Here is a 21,286-nt window from a genome sequence, read left to right as displayed (position 1 = left end):
GAACTCTTAATTCACTCGTGCGGGCCGTACGTATCGGTTTGATTTCTAATCACTGATCCCGCTGACCGCTGTTCAGCAGCGGCTTAAATAGTGTCGCGGATTTAATTATTAGTGGGGGCATCGGGCTCTCCACATGACCATATATGGTCATTCCCGCGCGCATCCGGCGCGCGGGAAATATTTGCGAGTTTAGCAACAATTGCCAAAATGCAGGTATGCATTTCCGGTGGCATGATTGTTGCTAAGCTGGCTTCGCTACTTCTTTAAGGTGGCTGGTGCGTTGCCCAGTGCGATGACCGGCTGGCAGCGCACGAGGCATGTGTCACCTGACACCTTGTGATAGCGAGCCTTCCTCGGCGAGCTATCTTATAATTTTAATATTTTATTTCCTTTATTTTATGATATAAATTTATTGGTTGTGAGTGTTTCGCTCACAACAATATTACAAAATTAGCAATAGAATGGAGAACATTACCAACAATTTTTAGTGATATTGAGAAAAAAGAGTTAACTTGTTTAGAAATTGACGAAATGTGGAAAAAAATATTAGAATTTCAAGATTTTAATGATGAAAAAATGTTCCCAAATTTAGAATTATTAGTCGAGTTTGTTCTTACTTTGCCACATTCAAATGCTGAAGCGGAACGAATATTTTCAATTATAACAGATGTGAAAAATAAAAAAGGAAATCCTTTATATAATAGTACAATTTCCGCAATTTGTAAAATTAAATCTAGTTTTCAGGCTGAGAATATTGATTGCGTTAATTTTAAAGTTGATTTGCGACAATTAGAATTGTTCAATTCGCAAAACTTATATTCAAAGAGCAACATGAATCTAATCCTTAATTTTCTTTTATTTTGTTCATTACATTTCATTATTTTTTTATATTTATTTATTTTTCAATTTTTTAAATTTTATTTATTATATTTTATTACTTTCTTATATTTATTTTTGTTAGCGCGTCGAACGGAAAAGGCAGGAAGTTCCAAATAACGTATTGCACACGTAATAGGTTTTAGTGAATATTTAATGATTCCAATTCTAGCGTGGTTATTACAAAAAGAGAACGAGGGGTTCGCCTCAGAGACCAAAAAGGGAACACACTAGTTAGGTAGATGATAAAGATGCGTGTCCTTCCGTAAACTGAAACGCCACCTGTAAGACAGCCAGCGCCTCCGTAGTTAGTTCCGGCTAGTCATAGGAACGTACCCGACAATGCTCCAACAATTTTGTTTTATTTATTTTATTTATTTTATACTTAAATTTTATTTACTTATTAACAAATTTTTTTTCTTTTCTACACACTGCACAGCTTCTTATGCATGTTAGTTATAAAACGTTAAGATTTTATTTTTTTTATTGCACATGATATTTAAATGCATGTTAATAAAAAAATGATTATTCTTATTATGTTTAAAATATTTTATTTATTTTTTTTTAACATGGCATGTTGCAAAAAAAATTCTTTATAATTAATTTTAAAATATTAACATTTTTAAGTTTTAGATAGATATATCTGTGATGTATCTGTGATATATATGTGATTTTAATAGTTTATAATAATTATTATAGTAGTTATAGTAGTATAATATATTAAGCTTATGAAAGGATTTTAGTGAGTCGGTCATGAAGGTAGAATCTTTAGCGATGTACCTTACATGAAATCTCACACTACTCGAATGTACGGGCATTCGGGTATCTTTGCCTTCTTGAGTCGAGGAGGATAACTAAGTTATCAGCCCAAGAAATGCTGCACAAAGATTTTCCCCTTCGTAAAAAAAAAATTTTTGTTAAATATTTCCTTTTAATTTAAACATAAAATATAATTTTTATTTTATAAATTCTGTTGAGATTTTTAATGATTTTTCTTCTTTTAATTGCAATAAATATTAATATAATAATTTTTGTAAAATAAAATATTTTTCTTAATCACAGAAAAATGTATTTTTCATCAATATATTTATTTTACTCTCTACTTATCCACGGGCGCATATGTGTAGACAAGAGTCCGTAAATTTGTGATACGTTACTGTATTTAACTCGTAAGCGCATGCGTCGGCGGAAGCGTGCCGGGCAACCCGGCAAGATCTGGCAGCTATGGGTGCGGCGGGACGTTAGGGCGGCGAAGCACAGGCAGCGGCGCCGCTTCCCCTCTTCCCACTGCCGCCGGCAGCCAATACTTGACAGAGCGGCCCGCGCTACGGCTCGAACGGCTCGGCTCTTTCTACGGCGCGCTCTCATTCGCACAAGTTGAAAAATTAATATCTCGATTATGTGCAGACCTAACCCAAAACAATATTGGACTTTTATGTTCATCTCGATCCCTTCTACCTTTTTACGAGAATTGACTCACGTGCTTTGGGACACCCTGTATATCGCATTGTAGTATGTGTAAAATATTGCATTATATTACAATACATCACAATGCAATAGTGTAGTAATACTATTAAAACATGCAATGTGATATATTGCGAAGCAATATATTCAGCAATATTTCTGTAACATTACATTGTGGTATATCGCAATGCAATAATTCTATATTACACTGTGATATATTATAATGCAATATGTCAGCAATATGTCTATAATATTACATTGTATTATATTGTTGTTGTACCTTGCGGTGCAACAAATAAATTTGTCGGGTTCGTTCCTGCCTTAGGAGTGGGAACTCGCGAAAGGAGGGTTTTGCTGGCAAGGTCCTCGAGTCAGGAGTATCCCGTTTGGACACGTAACGATTGGACACTGCACGATTGGACACGAACATTGCACGATTGGACACCGCACGATTGTACACCGCACGTTTGGACACCATACGATTGAACATCGCACGATTGGACACCGAACGTTTGGATACCGTATGATTGAATTACACTAATGAAACATACACAGCGCACGATTGGACACCGCATTATTGGACACCGCACGATTGGACACCGCATTATTAGATACCGCACGATTGGACACACACACACACACATTCACATGTGTTTGTAGATTTCTAATACAGTTTACATGAATTAGCGACTTGGATGGGACAGGGAAGGTGCAGAAGGGAGGCCGAAAGCCACCCTTGCCCCTTCCCGCGCGCGCGCGTGTGTGTGTGTGTGTGTGTGTGTGTGTGTGTGTGTGCGTGCGCGTGCGAGCTTTCTCTGCACCACATGGGTTTGCAACTTTCCACGCAAAACAAGATGCTCCTAAAAATACGTATATAGACATTTCAAATTCACTTTTTTCTGGCAGATCGACGCTTTTTTCTACCAAACGTTTCTAAGGTCATATAGGGTGTGTTCGGGGAGACGCTATTAGCGCTATCAGCATCAATTTATCCTTGTTCCACTTTTAATAAGTAATAAAGATGGACTGATGCTGGTAGTGCTGATAGCGTCTCCCCGAACGCATCCATAATCTGTCATATGATATATAAATGTTTTTCACCAGAAGACTGTGCGGTGTCCAATAATGCGGTGTCCAATCATGCGGTGTACAACAATACGGTGTCCAATCGTGTGGTGTCCAATAATGCGATGTCCAATCGTGCGGTGTCTAATAATGCGGTATCCAATAATGCGGTGTCCAATAATGCGGTGTTTAATCGTACGGAAGCGTCCCAGAGCGCACCGTAATAAACGGACACAGCAGGCTGAGTGAAACGGACACAGTAACAAACAGACACAGTAACAAGCGGACACAGTAATAAACGGACACAGTAATAAACGAACACAGTAACAAACGGACACAGACCAAATGCGCACACTGCACATGCGCATGGACCAAATGCAATCTATGTACATTGTAAGCAGAGTAAAGTCCACATAGGTTAGCGACTTGGACGGAGCGGGTGCGGGAGAGGGGCCGAAGGCCCCCCTTGCACCCCTCCCGTGTGTGCGTGTGTGTGTGCGTGCAAAGCATTCACTGCATCACATGGCTTTGCGACTTTCCATATGCGCATGTGCAGTGTGCGCATTTGGTCTGTGTCCGTTTGTTACTGTGTCCGTTTATTATTGTGTCCGTTTGTTACTGTGTCCGTTTGTTACTGTGTCCGTTTATTACTGTGTCCGTTTGTTACTGTGTCCGTTTGTTACTGTGTTCGTTTATTACTGTGTCCGTTTGGTTTGTGTCCGTTTGTTACTGTGTCCGTTTCACTCAGCCTGCTGTGTCCGTTTATTACTGTGCGCATCTGGGACTCACTCAATCGTACAATGTTTGCGTTCAGTCGTGCGGTGTCCAATCATGCTGTGTCCAATCGAGCCGTATCCAATCGTGCGTATCCAATCGTGCCGTCTCCAATCGTTCCGTGTCCTGAAAGAGGTCACCTCTCGAGTCACTGACACACTTGTTTTTTTGATAATTAATAAAATGTTTATTCTCCTCATGGTACACTGTAGTTTTCATACTTGCGGTCAGCGAAGGTGCCGCGTCGTGTTGCACAGAGGTGATTAGATACAGCGCGCAGCTTCAAGATAGCACGCTGTATATTCGCTCGATCGAGTCACGCGAGAGTATTGCTTATCAGTATAAACATATCTAAATAAACAATATGCAAAATGTAACTTGATATAAACATAGATAAAGCGCGATGATATGCGACATGGAAGTTGTAATTTGATATAAACATTTTATAAATTTTATTTAAGGTGATATGTTACTTTCTGTCGCGGCGTTATCTGCCACTTAGCACTCTTAGAAGTAGCGGTTCGTTAGAAACAAATTTTTTTATCGCATGGAGCGCTGAACCGTCGGCAGCTAGTAATTCTAAACGATAAATTTATTCGGCAACTTTTAGAAGTAGCGGATAACTATAAACAAATATCGATAACCATATCCGGTAGTTTTAAACGGTTTGCTATAAACAAATTTGTTGTGAGTGCATCACACTCACATACGGCATGTTGCAAGCGATAGAAGGTGTCAAATGACGCCTCGCGCGCGGACATCGCCCGACCTACATACCGGGCGTCGCACCGGGAAATGCACCCGGTTGTTTAAGCAATAACACCCAAAATCATATGATTTTGGGGTGGAATCCGCGTAGCATTCGCTGGCTAAGCAAGTACACTGTCCAAAGGCCAGTGACCGCGGAAGTACCTTCCCCGGTCATACGCCCAAAAACGGTGTATATAAACACCGAGGTACAGACAACGAGCGGGCTTACTTGCGTGCCATAGCGACGAACATATGTCGCTCGTCTATTTATACTCATCACGAGTTATAGTGTTATTACGAATCAGTATAATTAAGAGAGTAAATATACTATATTTACATTGTTACTCAACCAACGGCTACAATCTCTTACTAGACCTGATCCGAGGAGTACCGACAGACGATCCCAAAATACCTGTGACCCTTTATCCCCATAAGGACCACAACAAATCTGGTGGCAGCGGTGGGATCCACTGTCGAAAAACCTAGAAGGAAAATACTCCCTAACGGACACAGAGTCAAAAAGAGAACAGCCAAGAAAGAAAAGAGCGGAAGCCGATCAGAGCGAACGAAACTCGCCGAAGATCCTGCACAACGCAGCCGATCAGCTGATCTGCGGACCCGAGATCCAGCAAGGAAGCCAGCCATCGAGCCAGAGCTCCGCCATCGGACAGCGCAACAGCAATAGCGGCGTAATCGGAGAAGACACCGACCTACCGCATCGTGACTCACCAGCCAAGCGGCGAAACGACGGACAACAGCAGCGATATACTGCGTTAATGTAAGTCCGACAAATCTTGTAAGCAAAATAAATTATAAGCGAGCGCGTCCGAAAACCCGAAATACACAGGCCCCCGGTAACGTAGTTATCGACAAATAACACTAACGATCAAATAACAGTAGCGAATGTCAGGTGATAGAAACTCGCCGATACGAAACGAATCGTGGCTATTTAGCAAAGCTGCGGCGCGATTGATACATTATTTAGAACTAGATCTTGTCCGGCGAGCGGCCCAAGCCCTTCGCGAGGATCGGGATAACGTTCGTAGAGCTTTAGAATTTCCCCCCAAAGGCAATAGCGAGCTACCCGAACACGTGGTACGCGAGCGAGAATTTTCCTTCGCGAGTCTCGATTCAAGTCTATTTGACAACGCGACACGACAAGACCGCCAGATCAAACGGACTAGACCATATATTAGCCGAACCCCGAGCCGTGTATCATCACGCAGCGAATTTTCACTGACCTCGTATGATTTGGACATCTTTAACCCGGACGAAATTCTCGAGCGATACGCAATAAATGCCAACGAACAAGCACAATCGTCGGAAGCTTAGCAAACGGAAGCTCAGCAATTTATAGCCGACGCAAAGCGAGAAATCCTAGAGATGCATCAAGAAATTGGCGAAAATCCAGCCGCCAGGGCAGCACAGCCCAACGTAGCGCAAGAAAGGGACGACGACGTCCGAGACACACTGCGCGTTGTCATCCAAGAAATACGCCGATTACAAACGGACATAGACGCCGTGCGAGAAACGCAATTACACACGCAGCGTATTTACGATTACCGACCATCGCGACCGAGCCGAAGAGATACGACCACGACGATGACGTTCAACACCGAAGAGGCCGCGGGACACTACCGTTAAAAGAAGCGCGCTGCATCCTAGAATTCGACGGGAATGCAAGCAAATTACAAGGATTTTTAAGCGCAATGACGTACGCGGTAGAGAATATTGACCCGGCCGACGAAGTGACTCTGTTAGGAGCAATATTATGCACAAAGTTAAAAGGTCGTGCTATGCTGGATTTCCAAACGCGAAAAGTCCGAGATTTCGAGCAATTAAAACAGGAGCTAGAAGCGTGTTACGCTAGTAAAAAGAGCACCACGGATTTACAAATCGAGTTTAATACGCTCAAATAAAGAGCTGGAGAAAATGCGCAAACATACGGACTCCGCGCCGATAAATTAACAATGGACCTGTACGAGTCCATGATAGAGGGTTGACAACATTACACGACCGAAAACAAACGCGCGATATTAGACATTCTACAGCAGCAGGCGCTCGAAAATTATCAAATAGGACTTAGCGATGACACGAAAGCCGTAGTCCGATCGCGCGGATATGCGACGTTGCAAGAAGCAATAGCCGCCGCTAGCGCGGAAGAGCGAATAAAAAAAACGGCCGCTAACCGGCCTAAACCGAAATATAATATGCCCAGCGGAGAAAATTATAAAAGCAAATTGCAGTGCCGGAAATGTGGAAAACTGGGGCATCATGGCAAAGATTGCCGAAGCAGCCGGTATGCCAATCGCTTTGCGTTACTGCAACCGGAGAAATCACGCGTAAACGCAGTCGACAAATTTTGCAAACACTGCAAAAAACGCGGCCACACCAGAAACGAGTGCTGGCACCTAAACGGGAAAACCGTTAATAAAACGTCAAAAAGCCCACAGAAACCACGAAATAATAGCAAAAAATATAGTACGCGAAAAGCGATTGAACCGCGAAGAAAATAGAACTCCGACTCTGAGCAAAGTAGCGACGAAGACGGAGAGACAAAGACAAAGAAGGATAAGAGCGCGCGGTCATATCAAATCGCGCCGGTAACTCGAGCCGCCCAGCTGAGCTACGACCTCGACCAAGTCACACTTCCGATACGAGAAACGCGGTCGGGAGAAATTAATATGCTTTTCGACTCCGGCGCAACGATTTCGCTGATACGATTAAATAAACTAAAAGGGAAAACCAGAATTTCCCCGGAAAAAATCACCCTAGCAGGGGTGACTGGCCATCAATTGCATACGATTGGAAGTATGCAAGCACATATTAAATTAGGTAAACAAGAGATAAAGCACATCATGTATGTGGTGAAAGATGACTTCCCGATGGAATACGACGAGATACTAGGCCTCGACTTTATAAAGAAACATAAAGTAGCCCGCGATTACGGTAAGGAAAAACTGAAAATTGCAGGTATCATCTTTAAACTAAAACCATACGGGAAAATAACCCTCAAGCCGCGCAGTAAGACCATGTCCGAGCAACCACAAATAGAAATCAACCCGGGGTAATACAAGCAATAAAAACAGAGCCCGGGGTATACATCGGTCGAACCAAAAAATTTAACGTGCGCCATCAGCATAGTAAATACTACTGATAAGCCAGTAAAAATACGCACACCGCACGTGATCATTGAAGATCATGACGAAAGCGATCAGCAAATATATGCGGTAATTAAAGAAACGGAATGTACAGATAACCGCCCACGGAGCGAACGAATCTGACAAACACTACGCTCCTGGCACCTCAACTCGGAAGAAAGACAGGCTCTCACACGGATATGCGAAGAGTATCAAGACATATTCCACCTAAGTGGAGAATCACTGACATGCACCGCAGCAGTGAAACATGAGATACGTACACAAGCCGACGCATCGCCGGTCAACGTGCGACCGTATCGCCTCCCTGCGAAGCATAAGGAAGAGGTGAATACACAGATAAAACAAATGCTACACGATGGCATTATTCGAGCTAGCACGAGTCGATGGAACGCGCCACTATTAGTGGTACCTAAAAAAGCTGACTCGTCCGGAAAACCGAAGCTTCAAATTGTAATCGACTTCAAAAAGTTTAATGATTTAACTATTGGCAATTCATTCCCCCTACTCAACATTGAAGAAATACTGGATCAATTTGGGGAACGCCAAATATTTTTCAACGCTAGATTTAGCGTCAGGGTATCATCAGATACCAATGGCTGAGCGAGATAAACCAAAGACAGCGTTCTCAACACCGTACGGACATTACGAATACAATCGAATGCCGTTCGGATTAAAAAATGCATCAGCCAGAGACTGATGAATTCAGTACTCATGGGAATACAAGGACTCAGATGCTTAGTATATCTCGATGACATAGTGATATACGACTCGAGTCTAGAAGAACATAACAAGCGGTTAACGGAAGTACTGCAACGCTTACGAGAAGCGAATTTAAAGCTGCAGCCAGACAAATGCGAATTTTTACGCAAGGAAGTTAATTATTTAGGACATGTGATTTCCGAAGATGGAATATCACCGGATCCAGCAAAGCTGCAAGCAATAAGAGATTTTCCGGAACCACAAAAGGTTAAAGATGTTCAGTCCTTTATAGGCCTTGCCGGATATTATAGAAAATTCATTAAAGAATTTTCCAAAATCGCAAAACCGTTAACTAAATTAACCAAGAAAACAGAAAAATTTGCGTGGGCCGCCGAACAACAAATAGCCTTTAATACGCTAAAAGAAAAATTAACGACGCCACCAGTACTCCAATATCCAGATTTCACAAAAGAATTTAACGTGACCACTGACGCATTCGATTATGCAATCGGAGCGGATTGTCACAGGGACCGATAGGCAACGATCGTCCCATTGCTTACGCGAGCAGAATATTAAATCGCGCGGAGCAGAATTACAGTACCACCGAGAAATAATTAGTCGCAATAGTGTGGGCTGTAAAACATTTTCGACCATATGTATATGGGACCAAGTTCAAGATCGTAACCGATCATAAACCTCTTATATGGTTGTTTAATGTAAACGATCCCGGATCAAGAATGATTCGATGGAGATTGAAACTGGAAGAGTACGATTATGAAATCATTCATAAGGCCGGTCGAGCAAACGCGAATGGCGACGCGCTAAGTCGTAACGTGAAGCGGGAGGCTCACGTTACGGAAGACTCGGATAAGATCCTCGCGCTCGAAGAAGACACTGTACACACACAATTAAGCACGCCGATAAAAAATAATGAAAGTATACAGGAGTATACTGAAAAAGAAAAGAAACAGATTCTATATGAATACCACGATGCCCCGACAGGAGGACATCAGGGAATCAAGCGAACAATAAGAAGAATACGCCTAAAACACAATTGGCATGGATTAACAGCCGACGTAGAGAGATACATAAAGAAATGCGAGCTCTGCGAGAAGAACAAACTCTCTCGCAGAATTAAAGCACCGCTAGTTATCACCGATACACCAAGCCGACCCTTTGAAAAGTGCGCGCTGGATATCGTCGGACCGTTAACTTTAACAAACAACGAAAATCGGTACCTGCTGACATTTCAGGACCACCTAACAAAATTTAGTAAGGCTATGCCCCTTCCTAACCAAGAAGCGAATACCGTAAGTAAGGCATTCGTGACGAAAATCGTTCTAGAATATGGAATTCCGGAATGCATCTTAACAGATCAGGGAACTAATTTTATGAGCGAAGTATTTAAGAATACTTGCAAACTGCTCAAAATTAAGAAGATACAGACGACAGCTTATGACCCTGAAAGCAACGGCGTATTAGAGCGATCGCATCGAACCTTAGACGAGTATCTAAGGCATTTCATTAATAAGGATCAGACGGACTGGGACGAGTGGATTCCGTATGCTAACTACACCTATAATACCACCCCCCACACCGCAACAGGATATACTCCCTTTGAATTAATTTACGGGCATCCCCCCGAATTACCAACAGCGCTAGCCAAGCCACCTAAAAGGACGTACGGCTACGATGACTATGCGCTCGAGTTACGGGAGAGATTACGTGCCACTAATAGTATCGCCAAAGATAATATAAGGGATGAAAAGCAAAAGTCGAAAGATTATTATGATCGATCCGTAAAGGAAACTAATTATAAAATTGGCGATAAAATCCTACTCTTTGACGAAACGCTTCGCCGAGGGCGTTCTAAAAAATTAGACGCGCAATGGACCGGACCCTACACAGTTACCGAAAGACATTCGCACGTTAACTATACGGTAAAAAGGGGAAGACGGACAGTTCGCGTACACATAAATCGCATTAAACCGTTTATTGAAGGATAACGCGATACAAAGAAAAAAAAAGAAAGAGAGTAGAAATAATATGTACACACATTCATAACGCAAGAATTACAAATAATAATAAATAAAAATAGACTCACCAGGTTGAAAACCGCCTGAGTAATCCATCCGGCACGCAAAATAATGGCACACAAAAAAGAGGGAACTAACTAAAGAGGGGGAGGAACCAACACTACACTTAAATTATAACTTACGAACTATACACTAAAAACTAAAGAGGGGGAGGAAGGTCTAATGTTTACTCCTCTAACCCCCCGTTTCCCCTCCCCTCCTCCGAGGAGTCCTCATCCGAGGAAAAACGTTCTTCCAGGGCACCGAAGCCTCGGTGCCATTCCTCCCCGGAGTCGGACACCTTAAGATCTTCAAGGAGACGGTCTACTAAACCAGGGGAACGAGGGAAGACGTACGGCTCATCCTCGGAATCGGGGGCTACATCCTCATTATTTCTCTCGGAGGACGCATCGTCCTGCTCCTCCTCGGAGTCCTCGTACTCCGCCGCGTCTTCGACCTGGTCTTCGAAGACCCCGACAATTTCGCCCTCGTCCGGAGACGCGTCATCTAAAGCGATGACCCCCGGATTAGGCGACGGGGGTGGCGACGGCGGCACTAACAATTGCATTTTTTTTTCTTTCTCGCGGACCGTAAGAAATAAAAAATCTCGCACGACAGCTCGGACAAAACTAATCTCAGAACAGTTCAAGACAGTTGACCCAAAGGCAACATTAGCTGAGATAGATAAACATTACACCTTTCTCACGCACAATTAAAGAAGAGCAAGCACGTCGACAAGATAAAATAATGCTGATTAATAAGATGCAAGGTAGTAATAATAAACCACCTTGCAGGGGACTTCTCATATGTATCTACCTGGCAACAGCAGCTCAAGGAAGCGACACGCTGTATCAAGTGAAAAAATTCACCCATCATCCGGGGATCTACTATGAGAAAATAGGTAGTTCGACCAATAGAATCGCAATGGAAACTAATAATTAAGATAAACACCGCGTCTTTATCAAAAAGACTGACGCAAATTGAAAAATATGTACAAAAAACTGACAACTTATGTAGAATCGTCGCGGTAATGAATAAGGCTATATGCGACAGTTTTAACGCTGTCATCACAAAAGAATACTAGAAGACAAATCGACTGATCCTGCGAATAACTGACACATATAAGACGCCGACAGTACAAAAACGAGGACTGATCGACGGAGTAGGCTCAATAGCCAAATCGCTATTCGGTACAATGGACGCCGACGACAAAAAGACAATTGACGAACAACTCGCAATACTACATGACGCACAACAGTCATCACAGCACGCAGTAAAAAACCAATTAAAAATAATACAGGCAACTATAGCACACATCGACGAGACAGAAAAAACAGTACAACATAACGAGTACCTCCTCGCGAACGCGACCAAAAATCTCAAGCTAGAACTACTAGAAAGCGAACGCGCAAACAACATACAATCGAATTTTATAATTATTAGCACCGTACTGTCAGAATTAACTCGCGATGCGGAAGACGTCTTAGATTACGTCACCCTATTAAAAAGGGGTATGATGCACCCCAGACTAACGCCTATAGACCATATTATACAACTGCTTAAAGACGCGAACTCTCAACTCCCGGAAGGACTCTACTTTCCATTTAGAGCGAACCAGGAAGAATGGTCAACTATTGAACAATTCGTACTTGTAAGCGCATACTGCGACATCGTAAATATATACACGATTTTGCGTTTTCCATTGATATCGACGTCAAAATACGAAATATTAAATGTGATAGCACTACCTGTGCCAGAACATAATAACACAGTCTCTGTAATAGACATCAGGTATCCGACCATAACGATAGACGGGGATCAGCACACGTATATAATCTTACCGCGCAACGATTTACAAAATTGTATGAAGATAAATAAAGATTACCTATGCGAGCGAAATTATCCTGCGAACAGGATTAATCCACACTCCGTGTGTGAAGTCAAAACGTTTTTAGAAACCGATAGGTATCACGAAAATTGTAACATTAAAAACATAGTGTCTAACCATAGTTTTTGGATAGCCTTAGGCGACTCGCACTCATGGCTATATTCCGTACAGGAAAAACAAACTGTAACATTTTACTGTAAAGACCACGGACAGATAAAGGAAGTGATTGAAAAAACGGGTAAAATAACATTGAAGAACAATTGCAAATTAATGACGGAAGACACGATAATAAAGTCTCCTAAGTTATCACACAGTACAGAAATAGAAACATTTTTACCACAGTACAATATTTCTATACTAAAGAACGAAACAAAGCTAAACATAAATGCAGTGCAACCGATAAAATTACAAAACATTGTCCTACATTCCTCAAAGTTAGAGGAATTAAACAAACAAATTATCGAAATGGACAAAAAATTGAATGAACAATCGAATACAATTTTTCAATCACCACACTTTATCTATCCAACGGCTACCAGCGGAACAGTGATTGTAATAATACTAACAATAATAATAACTGTTGTTGTAATAAAAAAGAAAAAGAGAAACAGCCATGAGAAGCGAGTCACACTAGACATAGATGCGGAATATACAATTCCCAGATCTATTTTAAAGCGTAGCAACAGCACGCGTTTTTAATTAAATATACAAAAACCTCGTACCTCCGTTTTTGTTTTTTCAACGGGGGAGGGATGTTGTGAGCGAAACACTCACAACCAATAAATTCATATCATAAAATAAAGGAAATAAAATATTAAAATTATAAGATAGCTCGCCGAGGAAGGCTCGCTATCACAAGGTGTCAGGTGACACATGCCTCGTGCGCTGCCGGCCGGTCATCGCACTGGGCAACGCACCAGCCACCTTAAAGAAATAGCAAAGCCAGCTTAGCAACAATCATGCCACCGGAAATGCATACCTGCATTTTGGCAATTGTTGCTAAACTCGCAAATATTTCCCGCGCGCCGGATGCGCGCGGGAATGACCATATATGGTCATGTGGAGGGCCCGATGCCCCCACTAATAATTAAATCCGCGACACTATTTAAGCCGCCGCCGAACAGCGGCCAGCGGGATCAGTGATTAGAAATCAAGCCGATACGTACGGCCCGCACGAGTGAATTAAGAGTTCGGAACTTAGCCGCTAGCAAATCTCGAGCGAGCAACGAGACGACGCGTTAACTCCGAGTCACGCGCCGTATCTAATCTAGTGTAACACGACGCGGTACCTTCGCCGACCGCAACCAGTGTACAACAACAGAGAAATAAATCTTTTATATCAATTTAACTTAGAATCAGTGAGTGAGTGATTTGAGGACCCTGCCTACAAAAGCCACCTCTTTCCGCGAGTTCCTACTCCTTGGGCAGCAACGAATCCCGAAAGATCTTTTGTCGCACCGCAAGGTACGGCAAAAATATTTTGTTGTACCGCAAGGCGCAACAAACCCAATATAATGTATCTTTACAATTTTATTATTTTTTAAAAAACAGAAACGATCTGCTTCTTTACAGCACGATAATTTAACGTCACGAAACTGTAAAATGTCATAACTTTCAAAACATTGAAATGGAATTTTTTTCTTATTTCGTAATATTAAAAGTGGATATTGGACAGAATTTATGTATGCTCGAAATTTATTTGCTGCATTTCTCTCCATTATTCTTCGATGTATCTGTTGCAAAGATTTTTCATATTTTCTTAATAATTTTTTTAAAGTGTGCAAATAGTTTTCAAAAGAAAACGCACTAAAACTATCTAAAGGTCTAAACTTATTTGCATCATCGCTCAAATGAATGAGATTATGTACTGTATAAATCATATTTTCTTTACCATAAAGAGTAGGATAGTGTTGAACGAAATAAAGTAACAAATCTTTCGCATATTTATTTTTCTTTTTATAATCCTGTGGATGACACAATATTCCAAGTGCACAATGAAATGTAAGAAAATGCTTCATATAAGTAGATGGAAGAAACTTATGCAGCAAAACAGGAGTAAGATATAATAAAAAAATTCTGAATTTTGTAGCCTTCCATTTATCCACTTCTTCAAAATTATTTGGCACTCTTACAAATTCAGAGCAAACATATGTTCTTAGTGAAACCAGATCTGAAGTTAAATCTTTTATTTGTTTACCAGATAATCGAGCCTCAGTGCGAATAGGTCCTCCCTGCTTAAAATGACAGATAGGTTATAATTGGATCTTATTCAATCAGATAGAATTTCTATGGTAATTAATACGATATCGTATTAATTACCATAGAAATTCTATCTGATTGAGTAAGATCCAGTCAGAATCTATCTGTCATTTTAAGCAGGGCTTTCAACCATAAACATAGTAACTTTTTCATTTGACCAAGACATATCAGATGCATATAATCAAGTGGAAAAGTTGTCACCATTCCTAATGGTATTTGTTTAAACGGGGATACACCAATATGATGTTCTGGATTTTGCCTAAATTTGAACATTTCATCTGTTCGTAAAGGACAGTTATTATCAAGAAAAAGCATTCGGTGATTTTCATAATCACCTTCCACAGTACATTTACTACAACCGAAATATCCATTGTGATTTTTTGTACATGTAACAAATGATCGTGCAGGACTGTCACATATGATTGCTCTGATTTCAACTTTATAAATTTTATTTTTAAATGTAAATCCAGTTGTGTTTAACTGTTTAAACTCTGTAATAAAATGTTGCAAAAAATTGTCATTTGTATTAGGTTTATTATATCCATGATAAGCACCAACGAAAAAAGTAATGGCAAATTCTTTAGGAACAACTTGAGCTAAAACAAGCCATAATTGACTCCTTGAACTTTTAGCAATTGGAAGACTATCAATGTTAACATTAATAACAATGGGATTATTTACTGTTAAGTTATTTAGACAGCATAATACATCAACAATTCTGTTCTCTAATTTGTAATAATAATAATATCCGCCCGAATTCTGATAAATTGTTGTGCTTCGTGCAGTCTTCATCAATGTTCGTCCATCACTAGGAAGATTATCATGACCTTCATTTTTCAATAATACAAGTAGAGATGTTAAACTGTGATGTTGAATTTTATTTTCATTTGCCCATACAATAAACTTTTCTCAAAAAGAAATGTCTTTACTACAATGTCGTGTAAAATATTGTTTATCATAAGACATAAAATTATCTGTTATATTTAGTCCATCAATGTTTGGCATTGAAAAATTTTTTGGAAATAAAGTATCAGTTTCAATGTCTAAAGAGTTAGTATTATCTGTTATATTTGGTCTATCAACGTTTGGCATTGAAAAATCTTTTTGAAATAAATTATTATTTATTTTAAAGTCTGAGTTATTATACTCTATTTTATCAGGTAAAAAATTTACTTTAACTTTTTTCAATTTCGAAATATTTTCCTTTTTGAAATATTCAGATATCTGTATCTGCTTTAGTCGGTGATTTTGTTGTCTGCGTGACAATTTACAGAAACTTTTGAGTTTCGCCATATCTATAATAACTTAATTAATAACTGGAAAGTTTTATTTCACGTCCTTTATTGATGTATTTTATCATTTATATAATATATAAATATGCGTATATACAAGGTAACTTATTTTGATCTATAATAATCTCTTTTATCTGTATAGGATAAAGTCAAATAAACAATATGGATAGACAAAAATTACTTGATTCTAAAAAAATAATAAATGATGTTGTGAGCGAAACACTCACAACCAATAAAATTATATTATAAATAAAGAATATAGAGTATTAAAATTGTCACATAGCTCGTCGAGGAAAGCTCGCTATCACAAGGTGTCAAGTGACATATGCCTCGTGCGCTGCCGGCCGGTCATCGCACTGGGCAACGCACCAGCCACCTCAAGGAATTAGCGAAGCCAGCTTAGCAACAATCATGCCACCGGAAATGCATACCTGCATTTTGGCAATTGTTGCTAAGCTCGCAAATATTTCCCGCGCGCCGGATGCGCGCCGGATGCGCGCGGGAATGATCATATATGGTCATGCGGAGGGCCCAATGCCCCCACTAATAATTAAATCCGCGACACTATTTAAGCTGCTGCCGAACAGCGGCCCGCGGGATCAGTGATTAGCAATCAAGCCGATACGTACGGCCCGCACGAGTGAATTAAGAGTTCGGAACTTAGCCGCAAGCAAACCTCGAGCGAGCGAAGAGACGACGCGTTAACTCTGAATCACGCGCCGTATCTAATCAAGTGTAACCCGACGCGGCACCTTCGCCGACCACCGCTATTGTACATTACAAGCAGAATAAATCTTTTTATTAAATTCACGTCAAATCAGTGAGTGAGTGATTTGAGGATCCTGCCAACAAAAGCCGCCTCTTTCCGCGAGTTCCTACTCCTCGAGCAGCAACGAATCCCTAAAGATCTTTTGTCGCACCGCAAGGTACGGCAAAAATCATTTGTTGTACCGCAAGGCGCAACAATATGTTTCTTGGATCTTATATTTAGTAAAGACCTATAATCAAAGATGCGCCAATGGCCCCCCACCATGACTGCTATCCACCATCTTGTACCCATACGGAGACTGGATGGGGGCTGGGGCTGGGGTCTGGAGTAGTGGAGATAGTAAACAATGCGAGCCTGCTCCAAGTTGTACGCAGCCATATAACAGATGCAAATTTAATTTTTCTTGTTCTTTCTGAGTGTATCGTCAAAATATAGTGACCCTCGAGAGTGCAGAGATTGAATTATCTTATAATTTCTGACACATATTTCTTTAACCTATACTGCTCAACACAGAGCACTCTCTCCTCTTCCTTGCCCAGCGTGGGTACGCAATGGCGGATAAATCATGTGACTCAAGTGACCAATCAAAATTGTGTTCGCTATTGGCGAATTTTTGATTATAGGTTTTTAATATTTAGGTGTCAAGATCATGTAAAGAGTAACTTAATCTTTTGAAATAAAAACCCGTATTGCGTAAATCTTTTTTGTTTATTAATTTAAACAATTTGTGTTTAAAACATTTTTTATCTGCATAATATTCTTTTAGATATTCAAGAAAACACTTGTTATACAGTTCTAAATATTAAAAAATTAGATAATAAATATTAAAAAGAAACTAAATATTAAAAAAGTTAACAAGTTTTTTTTAATAGTTATAAAAACATATATTAAGCAAAGAAATAAATGTTTCAAACAAGAGTTGTTCAAATTAATTAATAGAAAAAAATAAAACTAGTTTTTATTTTAAAAATTTGTACACTTTTACAGGACCTCGACATCTAAACTCAAGTTTCAACTAATATCTCTCATCGATATTCATAGCTGATTCTTATATTTAACACCAACTTAAGTATTCTATTAAGTATTGTATTGTATTAAGACGTCATTAATTAATCACAAAGCCGTATTAGCATATATCTTAAGACATTATTTGAAATAGTCTGAAAATAAGATTTGACTATGAATACCAGCCTCCATCTTTTTCTCCCTTAAAAACAAGCAACTTTTTGCCTCATATTTTTTATTTAACCTTATCTTGTAAAGATAAAAGAGATTATTGATGAAAATAAGTTATCCTGTTTATAAATATGTAAGATAAAGCATGTTAATTTATATATATTATATACAGCTTAATTTACATATTATTAAAATTGTATTTAATGTCTAATACCCAGATAGCCAAATAAAGGCAACGTGTTGTTATTTTGCTGTCACTTATTCCCTATTAATTTTATCAGACTAAAGCCAAGGTGTTTCCTCAAACTGTCAGTTGTTCTGACATCATATAAAATTCTACATTAGAATTTAACAAACTGACGGCAAGTTGTCAACATGCATGCACAATTGCTGTCAATGTGACAAGTTTATTATTCCTCAATGCATGCACTTATAATTTTATAAACTCATGAAGGTTATTTGCTCTCCTGATGTTAACTTCGTTCCACGTTAAATTACAATGACAGCAAATTGTGGGCAAGTTCACAACATACATGCAGTGCATTAATTTACCCGATATGCTTAATCTCGCTTGGCTATCTGGGTATATGCATACACTCTTCATAAATATATACACATATACTATATGCATACACATATATTGCTCATTTGCTACAACACGTCTAAAAAATTGGCTTTTTTGTAGTTATATATATATATATATATATATATATATATATATATATATATATATTGTCACGCGTTTTCCTTTGCGTTCCGCCATGTGGAATCGCGACGCGGATCAAAAACGGTATGGAAGAAGGATGGACGTTCTCTCGAAAACCTAAGTAATCGCTAAGCGATCTGCGGGATTTATTACGAATGTTGGGCGCCAGACGCACTTTCGTCGTGTCAAATCCAAACGCGAAAGTAACCCCAAGATCCCGCTCGCACGGAGTAGTTAGCCGGCCACTCCGATTTCGGTAGAGGGGCGGGGCGGTATGCCACAGACGAACGTTCGATTACACGAAACAACACACACAAGACGATACAAGAAATCACATACCCTCTTTGTAAAACAAATTAACAGCACGTTTATTTAGACGAGGAAAGTTAACAAAAATAAGTGATAATGAAAGAGAGTGAAATGTAACAGAAATTTCGCTTAGTGCGCGAAAGACGGAACTCGCGAGAGAATAATTGAAATGCTTAAACACAGAAATTAACGCGCAATTAACCGAATTAGCTAGAAAGCGCGTACGAAATAATTACAATACGAAAAGACGCGAAAATAACAATCAGTTAGACAAGAACGCGAAGCCTAACGACAACGACAAGCCGCGAGACGACAAGTAATGTGAGAACGCGGCGATCACAACGCAAACGAAATGGGAGCGTCCCTGATGCGCACAGTAATAAACGGACACAGCAGGCTGAGTGAAACGGACACAGACCAAATGCGCACAAACCAAATGCGCACGGACCAAATGCGCACAGACCAAACGGACACAGTAACCAACAGACTTACCACATGGGTTGCGACTTTTCGGGCACCTCTACCGACGGGGTGGGTGCGGAAGCCCCTCTTGCACCCTCCCCGCCCGCGCGCTTGTGTGTGTGTGTGTGTGCGTGCGTGCGTGCGTGCGTGCGTGCGTGCGTGCGTGCGTGCGTGCGTGCGTGCGTGCGTGTGTGTGTGTGTGTGTGTGTGTGTGTGTGTGTGTGTGTGTGTGTGTGTGTGTGTGTGTGTGTGTGTGTGTAAAGCATTCACTGCACCACATTGGTTTGCGACTGGTCCGTGTGACGGACCAAATGCGCACAGTCGCAAACCTATGTGGTGCATTGAATGCTTTGCACACACACACACACACACACACATACACACACACACACACACACACACACACGGGGGGGAGGGTGCAAGAAGGGGTGCTTCGCCCCACCTCCCGCACCCATCCCGTCGGTAGAGGTGCCCGAAAAGTTGCAACCCATGTGGTAAGTTTGTAAGTTACTGTGTCCGTTTGGTCTATGCGCATTTGGTCTGTGCGCATTTGGTCCGTGTGCATCTGGTCCGTGCGCATTTGGTCTGTGTCCGTTTCACTCAGCCTGCTGTGTCCGTTTATTACTGTGCGCATCTGGGACGCTCCCGCCAATAACGGTTACGCGCTACGCGCTTCACGACAGCTCGCCCTCAATGACGTACGCGACTCAATTTCGCGAGACGTTCTTCGATCGCCTTGATCCTCCTCCCTCGTAGGCGATCTTTCGGTTAGTCTTATCTCCCCGGGGCCGATATGGGAGGCTGATTAAAGCTGAAGGGTCCTCCGCTGCTGCTGACCTCATCGGCTTCTCCGATGTGACGGCTCGTCTAGTTTTCTGCTGTGTTGCTTGCCTCGCGGCACCCGCTGGGGTCCCATGCTCCCGCGGTAATTGTCCTATGGCCCTGTCCTTTATTTTCCGCTGCTCCGCCAAGGCCAAATTCCTAGTTTTGTGCGGTGTTTCTCGGTGTTTTCGCCGAGTGAAGCGCCCGATACGCAAAATACAAAAAGAAATATAATTAGTTTTCGCAAATAATATCACTAATGTGGCCCGCGAAGGATCGCGATACGCTCCTCCCGGCCGTTCTCGCTAGCGCGAGCAGCGAAACTGCAACGTCACAATATATATATATATTTAATTATAATAGATAAAACTTACGGTTTAGCAAGTCCAGCACTATTATTCATTATTCCTTCAGATAATTGTGAATCACTGAAAAGAAATCATATATAATTTAGAATAAATTGCTAGTTACGTTGAAACAATTGAATTAATTTAATAAATTAGAATGTTATTTTCATTACAATATTCAAATATTCACAAAATATTTCAAAGAAATTTATATATATATATGTTCATATTTTTTCTAAGCTTTGTGAAAATAATAAAGTTTTTTATTATTACCTGTTACAATTTTCTTCTGTGCTTGTTGCTGGAGTTGCATTCTGTACATCTAAATCCATTTCAGCATTCAAACATATATTTCTACAAAAAAAATTTACATAAGCTGTTTGGGTTCACAT

At 40.6% G+C, this 21,286-nt stretch overlaps 2 protein-coding genes across 2 annotated transcripts in view; one reads left to right on the top strand and one right to left on the bottom strand.

The window, feature by feature from the left end:
* Nucleotides 1–11,460: 11,460 nt before the first annotated feature.
* LOC118647356 lies at nt 11,461–13,515 on the top strand. The gene is made up of 2 exons (XM_036292128.1): nt 11,461–11,882; nt 11,956–13,515. Exon 2 carries the CDS (start codon nt 12,060–12,062, stop codon nt 13,449–13,451), a length of 1,392 nt encoding a protein of 463 aa, XP_036148021.1. The 5' UTR covers nt 11,461–11,882; nt 11,956–12,059; the 3' UTR covers nt 13,452–13,515.
* Nucleotides 13,516–21,212: 7,697 nt separating this feature from the next.
* LOC105831628 (activated Cdc42 kinase-like) overlaps nt 21,213–21,286 on the bottom strand; it is a 255,483-nt gene continuing 255,409 nt past the window's right edge. The window contains exon 8 of the mRNA XM_036291791.1: nt 21,213–21,248. Within this exon, the coding sequence (XP_036147684.1) occupies nt 21,228–21,248 (21 nt within the window). The 3' untranslated portion in view covers nt 21,213–21,227. The remainder of the gene's footprint in view (nt 21,249–21,286) is intronic.

The sequence above is a fragment of the Monomorium pharaonis genome, chromosome 9 (assembly GCF_013373865.1).
Source record: "Monomorium pharaonis isolate MP-MQ-018 chromosome 9, ASM1337386v2, whole genome shotgun sequence".
NCBI classification, from domain to species: domain Eukaryota; kingdom Metazoa; phylum Arthropoda; class Insecta; order Hymenoptera; family Formicidae; genus Monomorium; species Monomorium pharaonis.
Note: the sequence above shows the minus strand (reverse complement) of the source record. Positions and strands in the feature narration are given on the sequence as shown.

What these genes read in the sequence shown, in the direction of transcription:
- LOC118647356 (XM_036292128.1), top strand. Translation starts at nt 12,060, where the DNA reads ATGGACGCCGACGACAAAAAGACAATTGACGAACAACTCGCAATACTA.